The 19,964-nt window shown below is 39.5% G+C and overlaps 1 protein-coding gene across 2 annotated transcripts; it reads right to left on the bottom strand.

Annotated features, from left to right (window-relative positions):
• Positions 1-1,586: 1,586 nt before the first annotated feature.
• On the bottom strand, positions 1,587-18,014 carry rbm17 (RNA binding motif protein 17). Of its 2 annotated transcripts, XM_041781388.1 has the most exons (13): positions 17,889-18,014; positions 17,151-17,299; positions 16,937-17,053; positions 16,621-16,787; positions 14,590-14,702; positions 14,095-14,145; positions 13,532-13,670; positions 10,368-10,519; positions 9,996-10,046; positions 6,788-6,864; positions 6,559-6,657; positions 6,398-6,470; positions 1,587-1,872 (listed from the first exon to the last, which is right to left on the bottom strand). In XM_041781388.1, exons 2-13 carry the CDS (start codon positions 17,271-17,273, stop codon positions 1,769-1,771), a joined length of 1,266 nt encoding a protein of 421 aa, XP_041637322.1. In that variant the 5' UTR covers positions 17,274-17,299; positions 17,889-18,014; the 3' UTR covers positions 1,587-1,768. The 2 variants fall into 2 exon arrangements, with proteins under 2 accessions (XP_041637322.1, XP_041637323.1); XM_041781389.1 differs by lacking the exon at positions 9,996-10,046.
• Positions 18,015-19,964: the final 1,950 nt, after the last annotated feature.

The raw sequence follows: 19,964 nt of genomic DNA, 5'->3' as shown, positions 1-19,964 counted from the left end.
GATGTCAGTGACTCTGTTTCTAATGTGTTCTTGAATTTCTAAAGATGGCACCATGATGTGTTGTTTTCTGAGATCTTTCAGGCTGCTTCACTTTTTCAGACAGGTTTTATTTAAGGGATGTCCTGATTCAACATGTCTGGCAGTGATCAGGCCTGGGTGTGGCTAGTGGAACTGAACTAAGCTTTCCAAAACGTGTGGTTAACCACAATTGATTCATGATTTAACAAGAATGGGCAATTACTTTTTCACGTGGGACCAGGTAGGTTTGGATAGCTAACTCAGCTGCATTACCATCCAATGTAATTTTTATATTAGCAAGAAAACAAATTTCACCTCCAAATATCTGTAGTTTCCCACACAAAGATCGCATATGCGTAGTACATGCATCAAGTAAAGAGTGACATCACGTTAAAACCATTATGCCTTTATTTTAAACATGCAGTATTTATGCAGCTGCATCCAGCTGATGTTAGCATGCTCTCTTAGATTAGGATAAGCATGGCAATATGCATCATCATGACTGAGCCTCCTCATGCACATCGCCTATGGTGAATTGTTGGGTTTCTTTCCAAGCTAACAGTCAAAGGTGCTGCATTTCAGTTTCACTTCAGTCACTTTACTCATGTGCCTCGTACTTACTGGCTGGAAATTCAATTAGCCCATATAATCACACTACACGGCACACACAGTGGTGCTCTCAAACAGACTCCAGAGCATTAACCACAGGTGATCACTGACTAGAAACACTGCGTCCAATCTACAGCCCAAATTCCAAAAAAGTTGGGACACTGTGAAAAATTTCAAATAACAGAATGGACTGATCTGCAAAACTCATAAACCCATATTTTATTCACAATAGAATATAACCAAAATATCAGATGTTGAAATTGAGACATTTCAAGGCAGCACTCATCAACTTTGTTGTATTTTTGGATGTGAATAATTTAAAAATTCTGACTTTGGTGCCTGGAACAACTTCCAAAAAGGGGCATGTGCACCAGTTACATCACCTTTTCTTCCAGTTGATGGAAGAAGGATTTTTACCACAGTTCAGTTTTGTTTCTCTTCCCAGTGAAGCCTGTTTCTCTGATCTGAATTAAACCTGCTCCGGCAGGATCCTTCCTCTTTTTTTAATGGAGCCTCGAGGGCCCTCCTGGTGCACTTACATAAGTTCTGAATGAGGCTGGGAGCTGTGTTGACTGTCCCAGTCCCCTACCCGTAATCCATCAGGGCTAAGTTAAGACTATGGAGCCTTTGGGATATGTTAACACTACTGTGGAGCCGACGTTATGTCAGGAAAAGATTCAGAGCAGGAATCTAGGCTTCTTGGATATCAGGAGGCACTCTATGAAAGGAAGTGTGCAAATTTGGAGCTCAATTTATGATTCTGCTGGGGAGCGTTTAAATGAGGATGTAATATTTCACACTCTGACACTGGAAAACAAGTGTTCTCCAGTCAGCATGACTAGGCTGAATTTGAACAGAGAATAAACACCTATACTAACCCAGATACCATTGTTTTAAATGTACAAGATTTAGAAGCTCTTGCATGTTACAATGAAAGTAAAATAAAGAAGTCAGTAAAGTTGTGGTAGCTTTTCACCTTTATTTTGGCTTCACATAAAGGCATCACAGGAAAAACATCCACCAATAATCTACATAATGGTTCATGACTACATACACTTCAATGCTGTAGAGAAAATATAAAATCAAAAGGTGTCATATGTACAAATAAGGGGGTGATGATGCGTGTTCAGAGGGTCTGACATCACACCTGCTCGCCGAGGTCCAAAACACGAAACTTGTCCAGGTTGTAGAAGCAGGCCTTGACGACTCGCCCGCCGAAATATCGCCCATTCAGATCCACCACAGCTGCAGAGGAGAGAGTGAGGGTCAGACTGCGTCCAAGTACAGATCAAACTCTGAACAACACAATATCAGCTGTCGTTTTAAAGACAACCAGTGAATGCGCAAACAGACCTTTTAATACAGTTAAACAGCACCTATCAAAAGTATCCACCACCTCAGATGTTTTACCCTGTTATTGATCAATCATGGTCAATATAATTTGGCTTTTTAGACAAAAAAAATTAACAAAAAACCTTTTTAATGTCTAAGTGAAAACATTTTTTTTACAAAGTAATGTTATTAGATAAAAATATGTAATGTGATGATAAATGATGAAGTGACTGCACAAATATAGACACCTGTGTCTGGGAGATCCAGTCGCTGGTTAATCAGTATTCTTTACTACCATTACATCATGTGGACAAAAGATCACTCCAAGCAACTCAGAGAAAATTGATTGATACGTACAAATCAGGGGATGGAGACAAAAATATTTACAAGACACTGAACATTCCCCGGATTTAAGTTAAATCCATCATCAAGAAATGGAAGGAATATGGCACATAAAAATCTGCCTAGATCAGGCCGTCCTCAAACTGAGTGACCGTGCAAGAAAGAGACTAGTGAGAGAGGCCACCAAGACACCTATGACTACTCTGAAGGAGTTACAAGCTTCAGCAGCTGAGACGGGAGAGACTCTGCATACTCTTTGCAGAGTGGCAAAGAGAAAGCCATTGTTGAAGAAAACTCAGATTAAATCTGGACTAGAGTTCAACAAAAAAGGAAGTGGGAGAAAGTTTTTTGGTCTGATGAGACTAAAAGGGTGCTTTTTGGCCATCAGACAAGACGCTATGTTTGGTGTACACCAAACACTGCACATCACCACAAACACGCTATCACCACTGGGAAACAGCATGATGCTGTGGGGATGCTTCTAAGCAGCTAGCCTTAGAAGGCTGGTAAATGCATAGGGTAAAATAAATGTGGCAAAATAAAGGAAAATCCTGGAGGATAATCTTATATAGTCTGCTAGAGAACTATGGCTTTAGAAATTATTTATTTTCCAGCAAGACAATGACCTGAAGTGTACAGTGAAACGACACAAAAATGGTTTAAAGATAAACCATTCAAGGTGAATATTCTGGAGTGGTCGAGTCAAAGCCCACACCTCAATCCCATAGAAAATTAGTGTCTGGAAATCCTTGTTTCCAAACAACTTTTGATGCCGTGTAAAATTTGAATGAAAACAAAATATGATATGCAAAACACTGAAACCACATATTTAATCAACAATAGTACAAGAGGGCATATCAATTGTTAAAACTGAGAACTGTTGTTGTTTTTAAAAGATTAGATGCCCACTTTCAGAGTGAGGCAACCACAGGCAGCACAAAAACCCAACACACAAAATAAAAATATTCAAAGAAAGGAAGTGCATTAAAACTATCCATCTTAGATTTGTTGTTAAGGGTTTGATAGTTTCATGTCAGGATTTTACTCTTAACCTTTAGCACCATTGCCATGGATCTTGTCCTAAAAAGAAAGCTTTATATTTGTAAAGCAAACTGTTGTGACAAGCAGCTGAGTGACGCTAACCCTCTGCTCCATGTGTCAGCGATAAAAAGCCCCAAAAGAAAAACAACCCTGTTTTGGCTCGTTCTTTCCAAGAAAAAGGGAAAAATCTGACGTCAAAGTAATTTCCCAGGACTGTCATCCTCTGTGTGCCTACAGATTCACAGACTGTCTCAGGCCGGTCACACACCAGACATTTTTTAAATCTGAAACGATTTTAAAAACATGGGAGACCACAGACATAAGGACAATTTTAAATGATTTTTCATCTCTAATCCTCTGAATGCACACATGAGAAAAGTCAGCCAAACTGTCAGATCACTGGAGACCACACACCTGTCGACCTGCAAGCAACCTCGCATGATCATGTGACTTCAGAAAAAAACAAAAAAAACAAAACACATTTGTCGGTCGATATATCCTACTGCTGTCCCTCCACAAGAGGCTGTGCGTTACAGGTGCAGCAAAAATCATAAAACAAGGGAAAGACTGCGGATGAAATCCTGGCTGGAACGAAGCTACAGTTGTGTTTATGGTTGTGAGCGGTGAAATTACATATGATCCGGCTGGTGACGCTGCCCCTGTCTGCTCGCTCTCATTGGTTGTTGTGGGTACTCCGTGAAAGGCACTACGACCTGGGTCTGGGAGGATACAATGCGATTTGGAGGTGTAAAATAATCGTGTTGACACCACACACATTATTTAGACAAATAATCGTTTGTGGCAGGTGCCCCCACAATCCTAGGGGGAGGCAAATTTTGCCAAATCAGGCTTAAAATCCTGTAGTGTGTGGCCGGCCTTACAGTTGACAAAATCAAACTGCTTTACAAAAGCACAACACAGCGTTAAATCTGTCTTGTCTGGCTTTAACATTATCAATGACATGACAATCTCATAGAACTTGTATGAGTCCATCTCTTGTGTTGGGATGTTTTCTTGCCTTTTGTTTGTGTTTTGCAGCACTTTCCATTCATGCTGAGGCACAAAAACTTCAGTGTACTGACACTGCATGTATACAAAGAGTGAAATATCTAATCACACTCTGAATCACAAGCAGAGGGTGAGATAAAGAGAGGATAATGTATCCTAATCCAAAAATAGCTTTTGATATGAAGACTTAGTCACTTCCTGTCAAATAGTAAGATGAAATGACTAACATCCGAGTCTAAAATGAAGCTTCAGCCAGGAGGGAGGAATCCAATCGACTGTCAGTGCCCTTACAAAAGAAAATCAGGTAAAACTGGGTTTACTCTCATGTGTTTGCAGCTGCTCATCCTTGACCAAGACCCAGACCATAAAGGCCATCTATATTGGTAACTGTGTGAGCCCTGACCTCTGAGGAAGCCAGCAAAGCAGCGAGACACTTTCCCCTTTTACAGAGCAATAAAAGGTTTCCTTATCATCAGCAGCAGAGACAGACCACTCAGTGAAACACTTATTCACTGCATCCCTCTGTTTTATTCTTCGAGTGTCTGTCCCGTTTTCTCAGAGCTGTGATGTCAGCAGGGTGCTGTGGGTGCCGCAGGGAGACGTATGGGTTCCTGGGCCGCTATGATGTAACACCGCAGGGAGCCCAGTCTCACCTTGTTTCTGATCTGGGCCAACCCAATTAGAAACGAACCCATATTCACCCATATTATTAGAGCAGTTATACAATGAAAGTGGTACTGTTATACAAAGATGATCATCCACTGATAAAACTGCTTTATTATGAGCAGAAAGGCTGATCTGGTTTTTAATGGGACTGGAAAACTGGAAGATGATGGTCTGCCATGTGTGAGTTGTCAGTGACAACAACAGCCGGCTGAAGTTTGGAGCATCAACAAGGGGTCAAGATCTTTTTCCTATTTCCTCTATTTAGGCCATTTTTAGAATGCATAGAAAACCATGACTATGTTAAGATAAAGGTTTAAGTGACAATCGACCTCTTTTAATGCAGATTTTTGATGTCCTTCAGCTAGCAGTTCTGTCCAAGCAGTTAGAAGTGAGACCTAAAACTGATAAAGCAATGTATCGCCATCGTCATTTATCATTTATGATGCTTTCACATTAGGCCCAGCTGTTTCAAACTGCAACGCAGTGCTATTCCTCCCCCTCTCCCTTTCCCCTGCTGGCTTGCTTTCACGCTAGCAACACTGATCTGTGCCCGGGCCCACTTGTACTAGTATATGTATTCAGTCTGAAACAGCAGGTGGCAATATGCATGTAGATGGTTTACAAACCTGCCAACGAGGAGAAAGAAGAAAAAGCTACAATGGCAACCACTCGGGCCATGACCTGAGCGAAGATTGTTTTTGTTTTAACCCCACAAAAAAGTACATCCTGCAGGCATGGATGATTTAAAATCACTTAATAAGATGCCAGAAACGTCACATGTGCGTGCAGCTCAGAGGATTAAATGGGCTCCCACCGCCAGGTACAGCGGTTTTTGAAGTGACAGGAGACTTTTATTGCCTTTGCATCTCATCTCACTGACTCCATCTTGTGTTCATCTGTAAGGTGAGTCATAACAGACCGTTAATGGACTGGAGTCTAATGATATCTGCCTTTTATTGCGGAAAAATGTGAACAAACTGTTGTGTCGTGGATAGAGGTTTAGCTTCTATCGCCATAAAGCTGAGACTACGCTCTGTCCCATATCTGGGAGCAGTTGCATTCAGATCTAATAGCCTGGTAGATGCAAAAGAAAAAAGGCTGTGCCCAATGATCAAGTGGAATCTGGGGACTGACTCGTGTAAACTCTGGGGGTTGGAGTGAGGGTCTGAAATAATTCTCACACATAATCTAGAGCCAATAAGAAATGTTCTGTGATTTTCAGCCTTCTAGGTGCCAAAGGTCCAAACTACAACCAAAAAGACTGAATTCTGTTCTCCACTTGCAGCCCAGTCAGAAGGATCAGTACTTAAGATATTAAAAAAATATTTTTACAAAATGAGCAAAGGCTTCACTTAGGTTTTTGCCTCAAGACAACACTAACCTTTGATGGCAGACTCCACCCTCTCGAACTCCAGAAATATCCGAACAGCTTCGTCATCTGGCACTTCTGCAATCTGCGGAGAAAAAGCGCTCTTTAATGGTCACAAAAATCACCACAGACTTCACCAGTTTAATACATCCCGGCTTTACTTGGAGTCTCACCTCAAAAATGACACATTTAACCACTTTGCCGTACTTCTCGCACTCTTCTTTTGTCTCTCCCTCCAAGTCTTCGTCCACCTCTCCTCGGCCCACCATGTTCTGAAAGACAGGCACACAAAAGCATTGACAAAAATATAATTTACTTGAAGTATTATTAAAAAGGAATGTTATATTTTTTACTTATCCAGTCTGCAGAACAGCCTTTCAGAACATAAACATGTCGACATACCCTCAGTAAGACCACTTTAGTTGGGTTTTTGAGGATTTCTGTGAGCGGGTTGGCCTCTGACTTCTTAGAAGAGTCTGCTGCTTGGACAAAAATAGAGAAATAGGTCAGGTCATGTCCTTCCTAAAAGAAAATTTACAGGCTGCTGTTGAGTTGGATGAAGCAACAAAAGGTGAGTTACAAGGCTTTTTATCATATCATGTTGAGAGTGACTCAGTCTAAAAAATTTGGATCTGTATTTACTGATATTAACACTTCCAGCCACTGGGCTTTTTATGTACCCTTTCGCACTTCTTTTTGTGTTACCAGCTGACTGATAAGCATCCAAAATGGGTCACTCCAGTGCAACGGCATTGTCAGTATAAGAGGAAATTAGAGGGGCAACGAGAGATACATTTCTTATAAAAAGGAAGACTGAAGCACGTACAACCTTCGCGTCAAATCTTATCTTTTCTGAGTACTCTTAAAGTATCAGAGATAAACCTGTAGTCCTTGAATCAGAGGCCACAAAATGTTTCAAAGAAATGTGCCTGGTTTCCAGGATGTGTAGAGAACTTGAAGAGCATGTCTAAGAGTGTCTGTATTCTCATATAATCTCTTGTTGTGGCTAATAGAGATGAGCGATACCGGCTGATTTACTCAGCTACAACTATAACAGACTTGTGGACTGATCTCTCCATGGACTTGTGTCACCGTTAGGTGTTTTGTCTCAGTTGCGTGGTTAGTCTGAGGAGGACTTGAAGGCAACAACAGAATATAGTTTAAAATGTCTTGTTCATACAACAGAGCTCTGTGTGTTGATGTTTTCTTTGTATTTATACAGTTTAGGAACAACTAATAACTCGGTTATGTCATCATTTCTTGTGATTTCCTGCAGAACTGGCTGATAAGCGGTAAACCACAGGAAACATCTGCAAGATGACAGCAGGTCTGAGTGCATTGCATTTGGTTTTTACATAAGTGATTACCCAGAGCTCCTTCATGAGATCTTCAAAGTACTTATGTAATAACTAGAACGTGGTTCCCAAAGTGGGGGTCAGGACAACCACGGGGGTCGGGGGAAAAAAAAAAAAGTATATTTTTTATCCATTAATGGATATATCCTTAAAATGAGTTCAGTTCAAAATAAAACCATGGCTAATAAGTGAGATTGTGCCTAAATGTAGGTATAGTGTGTGAAACGCCTAAAAATGTACATTTTTACGTGATGCTTTGTGCAGCATCGTACACTTTAACCACCTTCAGGGCTGGTGGGGGTCCCCAGTCTCTGTTATTTTGGGGGTTACAGCTGAAAAGTTTGGGAAGCCCTGCTCTAGAGTGAGAAAACTGCCTGCAGACTATGATACAATCTAAATATGCGAAAGTACCAGGCGTGCATAATTCACTTCTCTTTCTCTTGCAAAACAAGTGCAAAAACATTCCTGTCCTTTTTATCACCTCTCCTCTCTTTTCTTCTTTGTGATAACTGGAGGTGAATCAACTCTATATTTTTAAGTTCTAACTCCAAAATAATAAACCCAACGGTTTATGTACACATGCAAGCAGGAAATGTGCTGGCAGGACCAGGAACTGGCACAAAAACTGCACTACCCAGTGGCATTTTGGTAAAGTATTGCAGAGAGCTGTGGGCACTAGGGACTAGTCTGCTTTGTCGACAAATTCAGTGGCACCATTTGTTCCTGATGGATCTAACTGTTGATGATTCAAATTTTTGGGCTTCTTATGCTTTTATTTTGAGAAGAGGACAGCAGGTAGAGTTGGAAACAGGGATGAGAGAGTTGGGGAGAGACATGCGGGAAAGGAGCCACAGGCTGGACTTGAACCTGGGCTACCCATGTCAAGGGCGCATCTCAAACCGCTAGTCCATCTGTGCCCCATTAGGAACTACTTCGTGCTGAATGGATACATTACAGGATTTCCAGTGCAGAGATTGATAAGGAGTGAGTTATTCTCACCTCATTACAATTTTTGCTTAGAGTTGCATGCAAATCAGCAACTGTGATGCCACACAGAGACAAAATATACAACATTGGAGGCCAAAATGTATAAACTTGTGAACATTAAACTTCTGCTGCAGAGTCCTGACTAAAGCAAGGAAGCACAGAAGAGACTTATTTGTCTGCTGCTGAGAGAACATACAGCTGAGCCAGCATTGTTTCTTTTGACCCATTTTTTACTTTTAATTTAAACTCGCTAAATTATGAAATAATACCCATGTACGGCGCTTTATAGCCTAGCTTCTCACTGCAATTTCTCATTAAAGGGGAAACATACTGAAATCTCTATGGCACTATCGTCACCAAGCACCTCATACAACCAAACTTTAGAAACACAGAACTATCCCTTTAAGGGCCTGTGTCTATAGCTGGCTTATTTTGCTGGCAGTGCTTATTTTTGATTCAAAACTAATGTATTGGGGCAGTGCTGTGCTGGTCAATGTCACTTCTCCATCTCTTGCGCGATCAGAATCAAGCAGGGGCGGGACTTCTGACTATAGCGGAAGAGAAATCTATGTTGCTCGTCTTTCTTCCGTCTTTTTCGAGGGTAGTTTTCAGGTCAGCAGCTGCAGCAGGATTCCTTCACAATGTATGTTTTCTATGTGATATTTCCTTGAAATACAGAAATATAAAGCATAAAGAGCTATTTCAAAATGTTACAGATTCTATTGAAGGAAGCAGGATTCATTTGTAGGAACAATAAGGGCTGAAGAGAAGTTCTATAGAACTGAGGTCCAGAGCACTGCCAGTGCAAAAGAGGCCGGCTAAGGACGCACAGCCTAATATGTGCTACCTATTTGTTTAACAGTCAAATATAGGAAAAGTGTAAGGAATATTATTTTTCTTAATAAATTGAATTATATAAAGCCTTTTTCTATACTGTCTAAATGTTAGTAGTGAATGTTAAAAGAATCTAGACATAAGGAAAGTGAAGGTAAGTCCAAAGAATAAGCAGAGCTTTAAGAGATGGACATTCAATAAAAACCAAACTGAAACAAAAAATACAAAAGAAAACACTACAAAAGCGTTAGCATTCATTACTAGCAGACATCAAGCATGAAACCATGCAAATTTAATACAAGCATTGCCTTGTCACATCTTAACATAAAACTCTTTGCATACAAACATGCAAAATGCACACGCTCTTTTCCACTGAAAGAAAAAGAGGATGGTAAACTCTACAAATGGAAGAGAAAAATGAGATGGAGGCCAACCTGCAGAGCCTCCGCCTGAAGCCTCGGCTGCACCTGACTGGCTGGACCCTGCTGCTCAGTCACACACAAACACACCAGCAAAATGTAAAAATACAAATGTGTGCACAAAAAAGTCACAATTTAACTGTCACTGAAAGAGCAAAAAAAAACAGACACGGAAAAGGAAAAGCGACAGCAACCAGTCCTGCGAGACAACACAAACAGAGACAAAACAACACACATATAAGGAGGAGGAGGCACAGGCATAGAGGAAACATGCAGCTCAAAAAGAAAGCACAGTAGAGAGACAAAATAAAAGTGGACGAGGACAAATGCTGATCATGAGAGGATAAAGCCACAGAATCATGAACAGCTACACAGCACAGTACTTACGTTTTTCTGCAGCGTCTCCTATGATGATCTTTCCACCTCTCTTGCTGGTCTTCTCCACTGACAACGCCGTGCTGAGGCCTTGCTCGTGTTTCCCCAGACCTTGGCCTTCTTTGAAACCATATTTCTGCATGATCTTATGGGCCACCGTACCTCTGTGGGGTAGATAGGAAGACAGAGAGTGTACGTAAGTATAAAGCCTACATGGCAGTCACATGGCACTGTAATAGTACGTTAACTCCAGTGTGCTGGAGTGGTGGCAAAAATGCAGCATGGAATGTAGAAGGAAACACCTTTATGTGCCACACCTGCAGCAAATTTAGGACCCATCAGCCGCTAGCAAAGACTTAGCCTCCTGATTTAGATTTAAAATAAGATACAGCCTGAAGTTTCACATGTTCAACAACCATAGAGCGATGTTTGAACAGGTTACCTAAAGTAAGAAGTAGCTGAATATCTAGCTACAATGCAGAGAATCAGCTGATCTAAAGCTTCATATTCACAAAATGTCAGCATTAATTCAGTTTCACCTCCATCAAAGATTAACCAGGCTGATGAGGGGCCTTCAGGCTCTGCTTTATGTACTCAAAATCAGGTCCAGATTAACATCAGGAAACTAGATTTATGGCCATAAATACCCACAGACTTGGAAACAGAATCTGTCAAGTCCAAATATTCTGAATTTAAGCAGCTACTAGTCTGTTTTTCTCCTGCTTTCACCCGATCCTCACACAGCAGACTTTCTTGTTATGTTTTGCAGTCTGGCTGAGCAGATGTGTCGTGTGCTCAAAGTGACATGAGTGCAAACACCTGTTGTTGTGTGTGTAGCTTCACCTTTTTGGGACCCTTTCCAACTTTTGAACACAAAAAAATGCATGCTGTGCCATACCGAACTGAACTGGACTGGACTGCGAAACAACCTACGAGATGACTGTTCCCAAACTAAGAAGTAAAAAGACTATATTAGGCTGATCAGACATAACTTTTATAGTCTCATCTATGAGGCTTGAGAAAAAGGGGTTGGAGGTCAAATTGACTGATACAAAAGTTAAAAATTACCATCAGAAACTTTTATTTTGTTTTTGTGACTCCTGTAAACAAAATGATGCATCTTGTCCTGTATTAACTCACTGTTTGAGATTGAGTAGTGATCTAATCCTAAACATGGTGATGACTTTTAATAATCAATCATTTGACTCATTTTGAATTCTGTCTCTTGAAATTGTTATTTAAGGCACTTTTGGTCTTGAGCAACACATTTACACCCGACACTCATCCAGAGGCAGATTACAAGCATTTACATAGTCAGAAATAATTAACTTTTGCTGGTTTTTTGCTTTGAAATGTCAAATAGAGGAAACAACTCTGAAATCCTAAAGTTTGATTTCTGTAAAATATGACTTTATGATCTCAAAAAATTTGACTTTATTTCCTAAAAAAATTTTAATTTTTCACAAAAATTGTTGTTGGCCCTAATACATAATGTCTCTAATCATGGTTTTTAAAATATATATGTTTGTGCATCTAATTATGACAACATCAGAGCAGACAGGGTCCTGCGCCCCTGTGACATCTTTGGCAGCCCCCCAGGAGTGCCCCGAACCCAGGTTGGGTACCAGTACTATAGGGCATTAATGTTATAGATGTGGCAATACTCTCAACTCACAGTATGATTTTCTGTGGTTTTCCAGTCTGTCAGAAACATGAGACTGACATCATTTATGAATAAATCAACATTTTATTTCAAATCTCTGATGATAAAAATAAAAAATATCTCAAGTTCTCAAATATTTGAGAAAAAGTATGAATTATACTTTCGTTTTAAAGTTTGAGATTGTATGGGTATGAATAAATTACATGTTTTCATGTAAAAATTTACACCTAAATGCCTCTGCTTTTGCTACTGACCTCCAACAAGAGAACCCAAATGCAGATAGCGCCCTCTGCTGGTTATAAAAGGTTTTAAAAAGGTTAACTGTCCTGCAGGGTACCAACTCATCCTCAGTGATGTTAGAAAAAAAATGACTGATGAGTAATTTTAACTAGTCTTGCAGCTTTTGTTGCTACTCTCAAAGCTGTTAGAAGCAGTGAAGTTTCCTAGCGTTCATCTCATTTTAATGAAAAACGAGTAATTTACTCTTTACAGTTTTAAGACTTTAGTCTTTCACAAGCTAATAAATGTGAATAAAAACAGAATACAGTGATTTGCAAATCCTTTTCAACATATAACTGAGTACAGCTAAAAGACAAGACATTTAATGTTCAAACTGACATTCTGATACATTCCAAAAAAGTTGGGATGAGGCAAGAAAAGACTAGGCAAGTTCAGCAGAAATCAAGAAAACACCTAGAACAATCCACAGGTAAGTAGGCTAATTGGTAGCAGGTGATAGTACTATGATTGGTTGTCAAAGGAGCACTCCTGAAAGGCTCAGTCACTCACAATCAACAACCGTGAGGTACTCCACATTCCTCTGCATGCGACTGTAAAGAGAGTTCACCATCTGTGGTCCCTATTATCGTCAAAAGATTTAGAGCATATGGAGAAATCTCTGCATGTAAGCGGTAAAGCAGCAAACCAACATTAAATACCTGTGACCTACATTAAAAACCAGCATCATTCTGTGATGGATGTTAAAATGCCAGCAAGGGAACACTTTGGAAAAACATCGTCAGGTAACACAGTGTGTCAGCACGTCTACAAATCTAAGTAAAGACTCTTCCATGCAAAGCAAAAGCCACTTATCAACAACATCCAGAAGGGCCACCAACTTCTCTGGGTCTGAGCTCTAGTCCCTGGGTGAGTGTTGTTAGAAGAAACCATGGCGTAATACAGGGGTAAACATGCTCCTGCTCCAACTTTTTGGGAATTTTTCCCATACATAAAACTCAGAAAATGTCCTTATTTCCAAAAAGCCCATTGAAGTTGATCAGTTTGAACCTCTAATATCTTGTCTCTGTGTTATATTCCATTGAATATCGGTTGAAAAGGATTTATAAATCACTGTTTGATTTTATTCACATTTTACACAACGTCCCAATGTTTACAGAGCGTTCTAGGAGTTTGTAGAAATAGAAAAAGTTCAGGTACTACTTTATCTATTTGGAGAAATATGACAGCTAGAATACAAAAACATAGATTGTATGCTGCTGTCCTCTGAACTCACCCCATGTTAGCCAGGAAGGAGCTGGTTGGTCCAGGTGGAGAGCGCGGCCGGTCTGAGTCCTCGTACATAGGTGGAGGGATGGCAGCCTTTGCACCTCTGGGAGGGCGGCCTTCATCCTCATATGAGAAGGAAGCGGAGCCTGAAAGCGCATAAAACATTGAAATTAATTTAATTAAGTGTTAAACGATGTAAAACAAAAAGACGCCCAAAAAATCTGATGACGGTCTGTGCTGCCCTCTGCTGTAGACTGACTGCTGCTAATTCATCACTTTAAAAATGTCATGAAGATTTTTATTTAAGCCTGGTAGTTTTTCTGTGATTGTCACTAAATTTAAGTCCAATTAAATCCCTTTATTTTATCCCAAAAACCTCAAGAATTCATATTATTTTGTTATCTACAGGAATACCGCGTCATTGACTGGTTTCTCCTCTGTTTGTCCTAAAATTGTTGTCAGATTCTAAGCAAAGGAAGATCCCAGTTCTTCTTTGCAGTTATTAATCTGTATCTATTTATGTATTCTATTTCTACGAGTTAACACAGTTTGGTGAATTATAAGACTTACCATCTCTGTCGACAAGAGAAGAAGGAGGAGCAATGGCTGCTCCACCCATACCTATGAGAGAAACGAACAAATTAGGGTAGAGGTCTTATTTCTTGTTTCCTTTATGCATCAAGTGATTTTTAAATATTTCATGTGTTTTTCTTCCTCCAATTTATTGTTACTCTGTGACATTAAGGTGTATCATAAAAAGGTAATTTTCTACTTGTTAGTATGATTATTTTCTTATAAAACCTTTTCAGAATTGGCAGGAATGCATGTCAAACATGTCATGTAGATTAACTGAGCCTTAAGAGTTTATTTTGAAATTTTAAAATGTTTTCACACGAAGAAGGGATGGAGGAATGGCACCTGAACAATAACCAAAACCTACTGATGTGTGGCTGGTTAATACAGCTGAGACTACAGAAGGAAATCAGAAGATTTAACGTGCTAAAAATCATGACCACTGTGTGCAGATTGTACATTTGTATGTAGATTCTGGGGTTTAATACTCACTTCTTTTCCTTCGCTCTTTCTCGTATTCTTCATCTTCATCTGAGTCGCCCTCTGCTGCAGGGAAACGAGAGAAACCACTCGGAGCTCCACCTTCGTGCCTGTCTTTCCTCTTCCTGCAACACAGAAAGGTTTTGATTTTAAATGGGGTATGTGTCTCTAAATATTTAGTACAGAGCTCTCTCTTGCTACTAATCATGATCATTAGAACCTGACGGCAAACAGCTGATCACAAATCACTTCCTGAGTTTAATATGGTTACCAGCAAACCATTACAGACATAAAATACTGATTGTGTATAAATTGATTGAAAAAGTGAATAGCTTCCCATCTTTAATCCACAGATTCTGCCTCCTAAATGATCAATATTCTCTGATGTTTAACCTTGTTGTTGTTTTTATCTCTCAGGGGGCCCTCCCACTACGCAACCTGTATCATCCTCAAGCATGCCTGAGCCCTAAAGTCCAGTTTGTTGGACCAATGTGAGTGTTCTGTACTGCGCTCAAGCATTGAACACTTGTGTGGCCCTTACAGTCAAATGTGACAAGTTCAAAAACCTGTTCATTTTTGGGGGGTAATACAGTGGCGGGGAATGATCTGAAATTTAGCCATTAACAACTCTACGTACATCTCAGAAGCAACAACATCAGATACAGTCAAACCATTGAACATTTTTATAAACATTTAAACATTTTAACTCTTTATACGGGATACGTAGATGAAGTTAAAATGAACAAGTTGGTTATTCTGGGACGCTAAAGTAATCTAGTACCTTTTGATAAGCTTCCTGTAGGCCACAGTGAACTTGTGGCTGAACTGAGCTTGTTACTGATGCACAAACTGAAAATTGATATATTGTATAATGTATAATATATACATTTAAATGTAGTTCAGATTGAAAACTTTCGTCCTTAAAAGACACAATCAAAAGGACAAGGAATGATAATGAATGAAGAGAAAGACTTCAGCTGAAGTAGATCTGTTGGTCCAGCCTTAAACTCCACTAACTTTTTTGCCTGTTTGGCCAATATTTCCAGCTGACACAGGCAGATTTTTATAGCCAAAGTATCAGCAAAAATGTTCATCTCTGCCGATGCTGATATCATGGCAATAATATCATTCATTCCTAAAAAATACTATTTACAGCCTTTTTTGTCCATTTAAAAGCTTGGGAAATATTTTTTAACAATCCTGGATTCAGTCTGTTAATCATTTGGGTAATTATTCCTCATATTACCTCTTAATGACAGGGGAAACGTGAGCCACTGCTGTGTATACAATTTGCTGCTACCAAGTTTACTGTGAGTGCTGTGCTATAGATTTCACAGAATGTTTATCGTATACTTTTTGTCCTTTTAATTTCTATCTTACTTTATTCATGTTCCTAATTTTTATTCAAATGTTATTGTATTTTACCATTTTTCTCTATTGTTGTGGTGCTATAATGCCAGAATTTCCCTTCTGGGGATCAATAAACTATTATCTTATTTCATCTTCAACTTTTTACTTTTTTATTTTTGTTGTAAGCACTTCTAATAGGAGTTCATGAAGCGTGAGAAGAGGCACACGCTCTGATCGCTGTGCATACACATGCTTGTTTGACCTGTATAACATGGTTTTTAAACACCTGGGGGTAATGCTGTACACTTGGAAGGTTTAATGATATCTTAAAAAATGAATACTGACCAATCCTGGCATGGATATGAGAGTTGTGCTTTAGCACAGTATGGTTGCTCGTATATGGGTACCCAGCGTGGATGCAATGCATAATTGATACAGATGTTCCTCTTGGCAATCATTTAAACAATGATGGTGTTAGCTGACCAAAACAAGTTGAGATGCAGTCATGTTATCCATGTGTTTTTCAATTCAATCTAATATTATGATATTAGAGATTAAGATATCCATGCCTGGATGGGCTTGAAGCATTGTAAGCTCTTGGGAGGATGTTCTGTCCAGCATGGTACAGTATGGGGAAACTGGCCCTAGCACCAGTGCCCCTGTAGTGATAAAATCGAGCAAGAATCAACATACTTTTCTCTCTCCTCGATCTCCTTCTGTCGCTCCTGCTCCCTCTGCCGCTGCCGTTCTTCTCTGTGTCGTTTCACAACCTTTTCGTAGTCATTAGGAAACATAGGATCGTACTCGTCTGCCAATGGGATCAGCACATCCCCAGATGAAAAACCACTAGGCACAGTGTCCTAAAGCACACACAAACATAAGTGAGATGAAGGTTGCCTCACCAAACTATGCATCAACATGGAATTTCATTAAGTAAAGGAAAACATACAAGCAGACTAAATCATTCAAAATATTTTCGGCCATCATGCACTGATCATCATCGACAGACCTTCAGTCCAGCTGCAGCATGTGGAGGAGTATCTGAGATCTGTCTATCATCACTGGAGCCTCCACGTTTCAGATCAATGACTGGGGCCAAGACAGTGGTCTGTTTCATCCGCTGGGTCTACACACAAGAACACAAAAATAACCCTCTCACGTCAACAGTAACAGCTATGTTTGTACTTGATCTGAGCTCTACGCTTGTGCTGCATGTTACTTACCTTGGCCTGGGTCAGAGCTGCCTTCTTCACCTTCAGCTGGGACTGCAGGAGCTTGAAGTTCTTGGACCAGCCTTCAGTCTTGGTGTCACTGGCACCCACACCGAGGTCATCATACAGCGACATGGCTGCAGGTCAGAGCTTATATTTCCCTGCATACATAAATGCAAACCTCTTATAATTTCCTCTAAGCTTATAAGTCTACCACGAGTAGATTAGAATATTGTGTAAGGTGTTTCGGTTTAAAGAGTGACCGAGTTATCTGGCGACTTTCAGCCAAGTTAAAAACAAAAAAGTTGAAGATGTAGTGTATTCACAAATTTGTCTTTGCAATATCTGTGTTGTGATATTTATTAACTTTAATTCAAAAACATTCATTGATGAAATCTGAATAGAGAATCATTTATTGGACCAGATTCACCAGAACTTGTAACTACGACAACCACAGACGCATTCAGATCAAAATCACCAATTAACATGGTCACCCGTTAAACCCAAACACCGGCTCAGAGCCGCGAATAACTCCGAAATACGAAACTCAGGGGTTATACATTTATCAACAATGTGTCGAAATGCCTTCAAATTAAAAGTGAATTAAGAAAGCAAACAAAATCCTGGTAAAATGCCTAAATTAACACATTTGCTAACCAAGACTAACGCTAACAAAGCTGCTCTGTCATTACTTCTACACAATCTGTGATTTGGTAAACATGCTTATTATTCTGTTAGTTTTCAACCTACCAGAGTCAGAAATACCCAGACATTGACCAATTTTAGATGTAAAAATTAACAGATAGAAGCCTCAGCTGCACATTTGCACAATGTTGGATAGCCTTAGCCGTACGAGCAGGCGGAAGTGAACAACACAGCAACAAAAAGAGACCGACAGAACCAAAGACAGTTTTCTTTCTTGCGCCACCTAGCGGATGGGAGCCATTCTAACAGGCCCCAGTACGACACATGGGTGTAGCAAAGGGGGGGAAAGGGTAGTGATTACCCGGGCCCACAGTAGGGAGGCAATGAAAAGTGTATTTTGATTTTTTTTTCTCAGTAATTAGTGACATTATTAAATCAAAAGTGTGTAAAAGCGGGATCCTAAATGCCCATTTAAGCTGCCGCATGCAGTTAAATGCCACTTATTTCCCATTTTGCCACTCTTTGATGCTTTTTGCCATTTTAAGTCACTTTTCACTCATGTTTTTGTCACTTTCGGATCATTTTTTGCCCCCATCAATTCATTTTTTGGTCACTTCCCACCCATTTTTGCCACTTTCTGCCTTTTTTTGCCAAGATGTAAGGCGTTTCCGCAATTTTAATGGGCAGGAAGATGCGAAATGATGGCTTCCTGGTTTTAAAAAAACCATCTAATTTGTTTGTTTCGTGCGTTTTCTCCACAAGTATAACTTTGTTGTTGATGTTGAATGATGGACAAAAAGTGTGAGAAAGTGTTGGGGGGTTTAAAGTCTAAACTGTCTTTAAATGATGAGAAAATCTGTTTTTGACAAAAAAAAATATGATTGAAAACTTCCAGTGGGAGGAGCAACAGGGTATAAAGGAGGGATACTGCAGCCTGCTCAGTAAGTCTGGATCGCACTGCCCTGCAGGTAACAGCTTATTTCCCAGCTGGTGTGTTGTTATGGAGGTGCTGCTTGATTGATTCTAGTTTTTGTTACATTGATATTTGTGAGGCAACGGCTGCAGCCAGAGTAGGCTTCAGAGCTTTGGTATCCTTGACCTGTCTGTTTGAATTCTTTGAATTGAAATTTACCCCATTGTCTTGTGACGACTCACTAGAGCCTCATAGCATCAGGACTTTATTTTCATTTATTTAGAAAGATTTAAAGCTTTTGAGGTTTAACCCTTAGGGATTGTTTTAATATTAGTCACACTTAGACTGTTCAGCGCAACAAATGCACTTTTCAAATGGTAGCTATAGAAAATATTTTACATTAATATTTTATTCTTCAGTTCAGCCGTGTGTCTATCCTGTGGGTTCTAAACATGGAGATTGAAATTGCACTCTCAATCACATAAAACAAGACTGAACTGAAAAAACACGCCCATCTTTCCAATGATCTTTTTAGTACTTTAATGTGCCTTGATGCACAGGCTACATATTAACACATGCTGCAAATTTTTGCAACAAATAGAACACTAAATGCTATGGACATCATTTCTGACGTTGAAGTACGTTTTTGCTTTTTTTTTAAACTGACTATGGACCTGAAATGAATGTTTTTTTCAGTTTGAAATGCCTAACGGTGTCATATCAAAGTTTTAAATGTCAGCTGATTAAATTTATCAAGATCTCCCATCTTTTCTCAGGGCCTCCCGTCATCAAAGGCATGGGATCAGTCTTCAAAGTTATTTCTGGTTCCCACTGAATCAGGAATAACTGACAGAAAGAGAGGGCAAAAACAGGATAGACATGGCAGAAATGTTAAATAAAGTGGCAGAAATGGGGGGAAAGCAGCAAAAAGTAGAAAAAAATGGCAACAAGTTACAAAAAGATCTTGCAGAAATTGGCAAAAGGGGACAAAAAAGGCAAACTGTGCAAGTTCAAACAAAAATTTACCAAAAAGGGCAAAAATGGGTTAAAAATGGTAATATATATATATATATATATACATATATATATATGTATATATATATATATATATATATATGAAAAATATTGGCAATATTGGATAGAAAATAGGTTGTGAAGTGGTTAAAGTACCACAAATAAATAATTCTAATGAGGGAACTGTTAACCAGGATGCTATTGCCAATGCTACTGAACCAACATACATAGATTGATATCATCAATAAATCAAT

Source organism: Cheilinus undulatus, linkage group 23 (assembly GCF_018320785.1).
Source record: "Cheilinus undulatus linkage group 23, ASM1832078v1, whole genome shotgun sequence".
Classification (NCBI taxonomy): domain Eukaryota; kingdom Metazoa; phylum Chordata; class Actinopteri; order Labriformes; family Labridae; genus Cheilinus; species Cheilinus undulatus.
The sequence above is the reverse complement of the archived record's forward strand: the minus strand, read 5'-3'. Positions and strand labels throughout refer to the sequence as shown.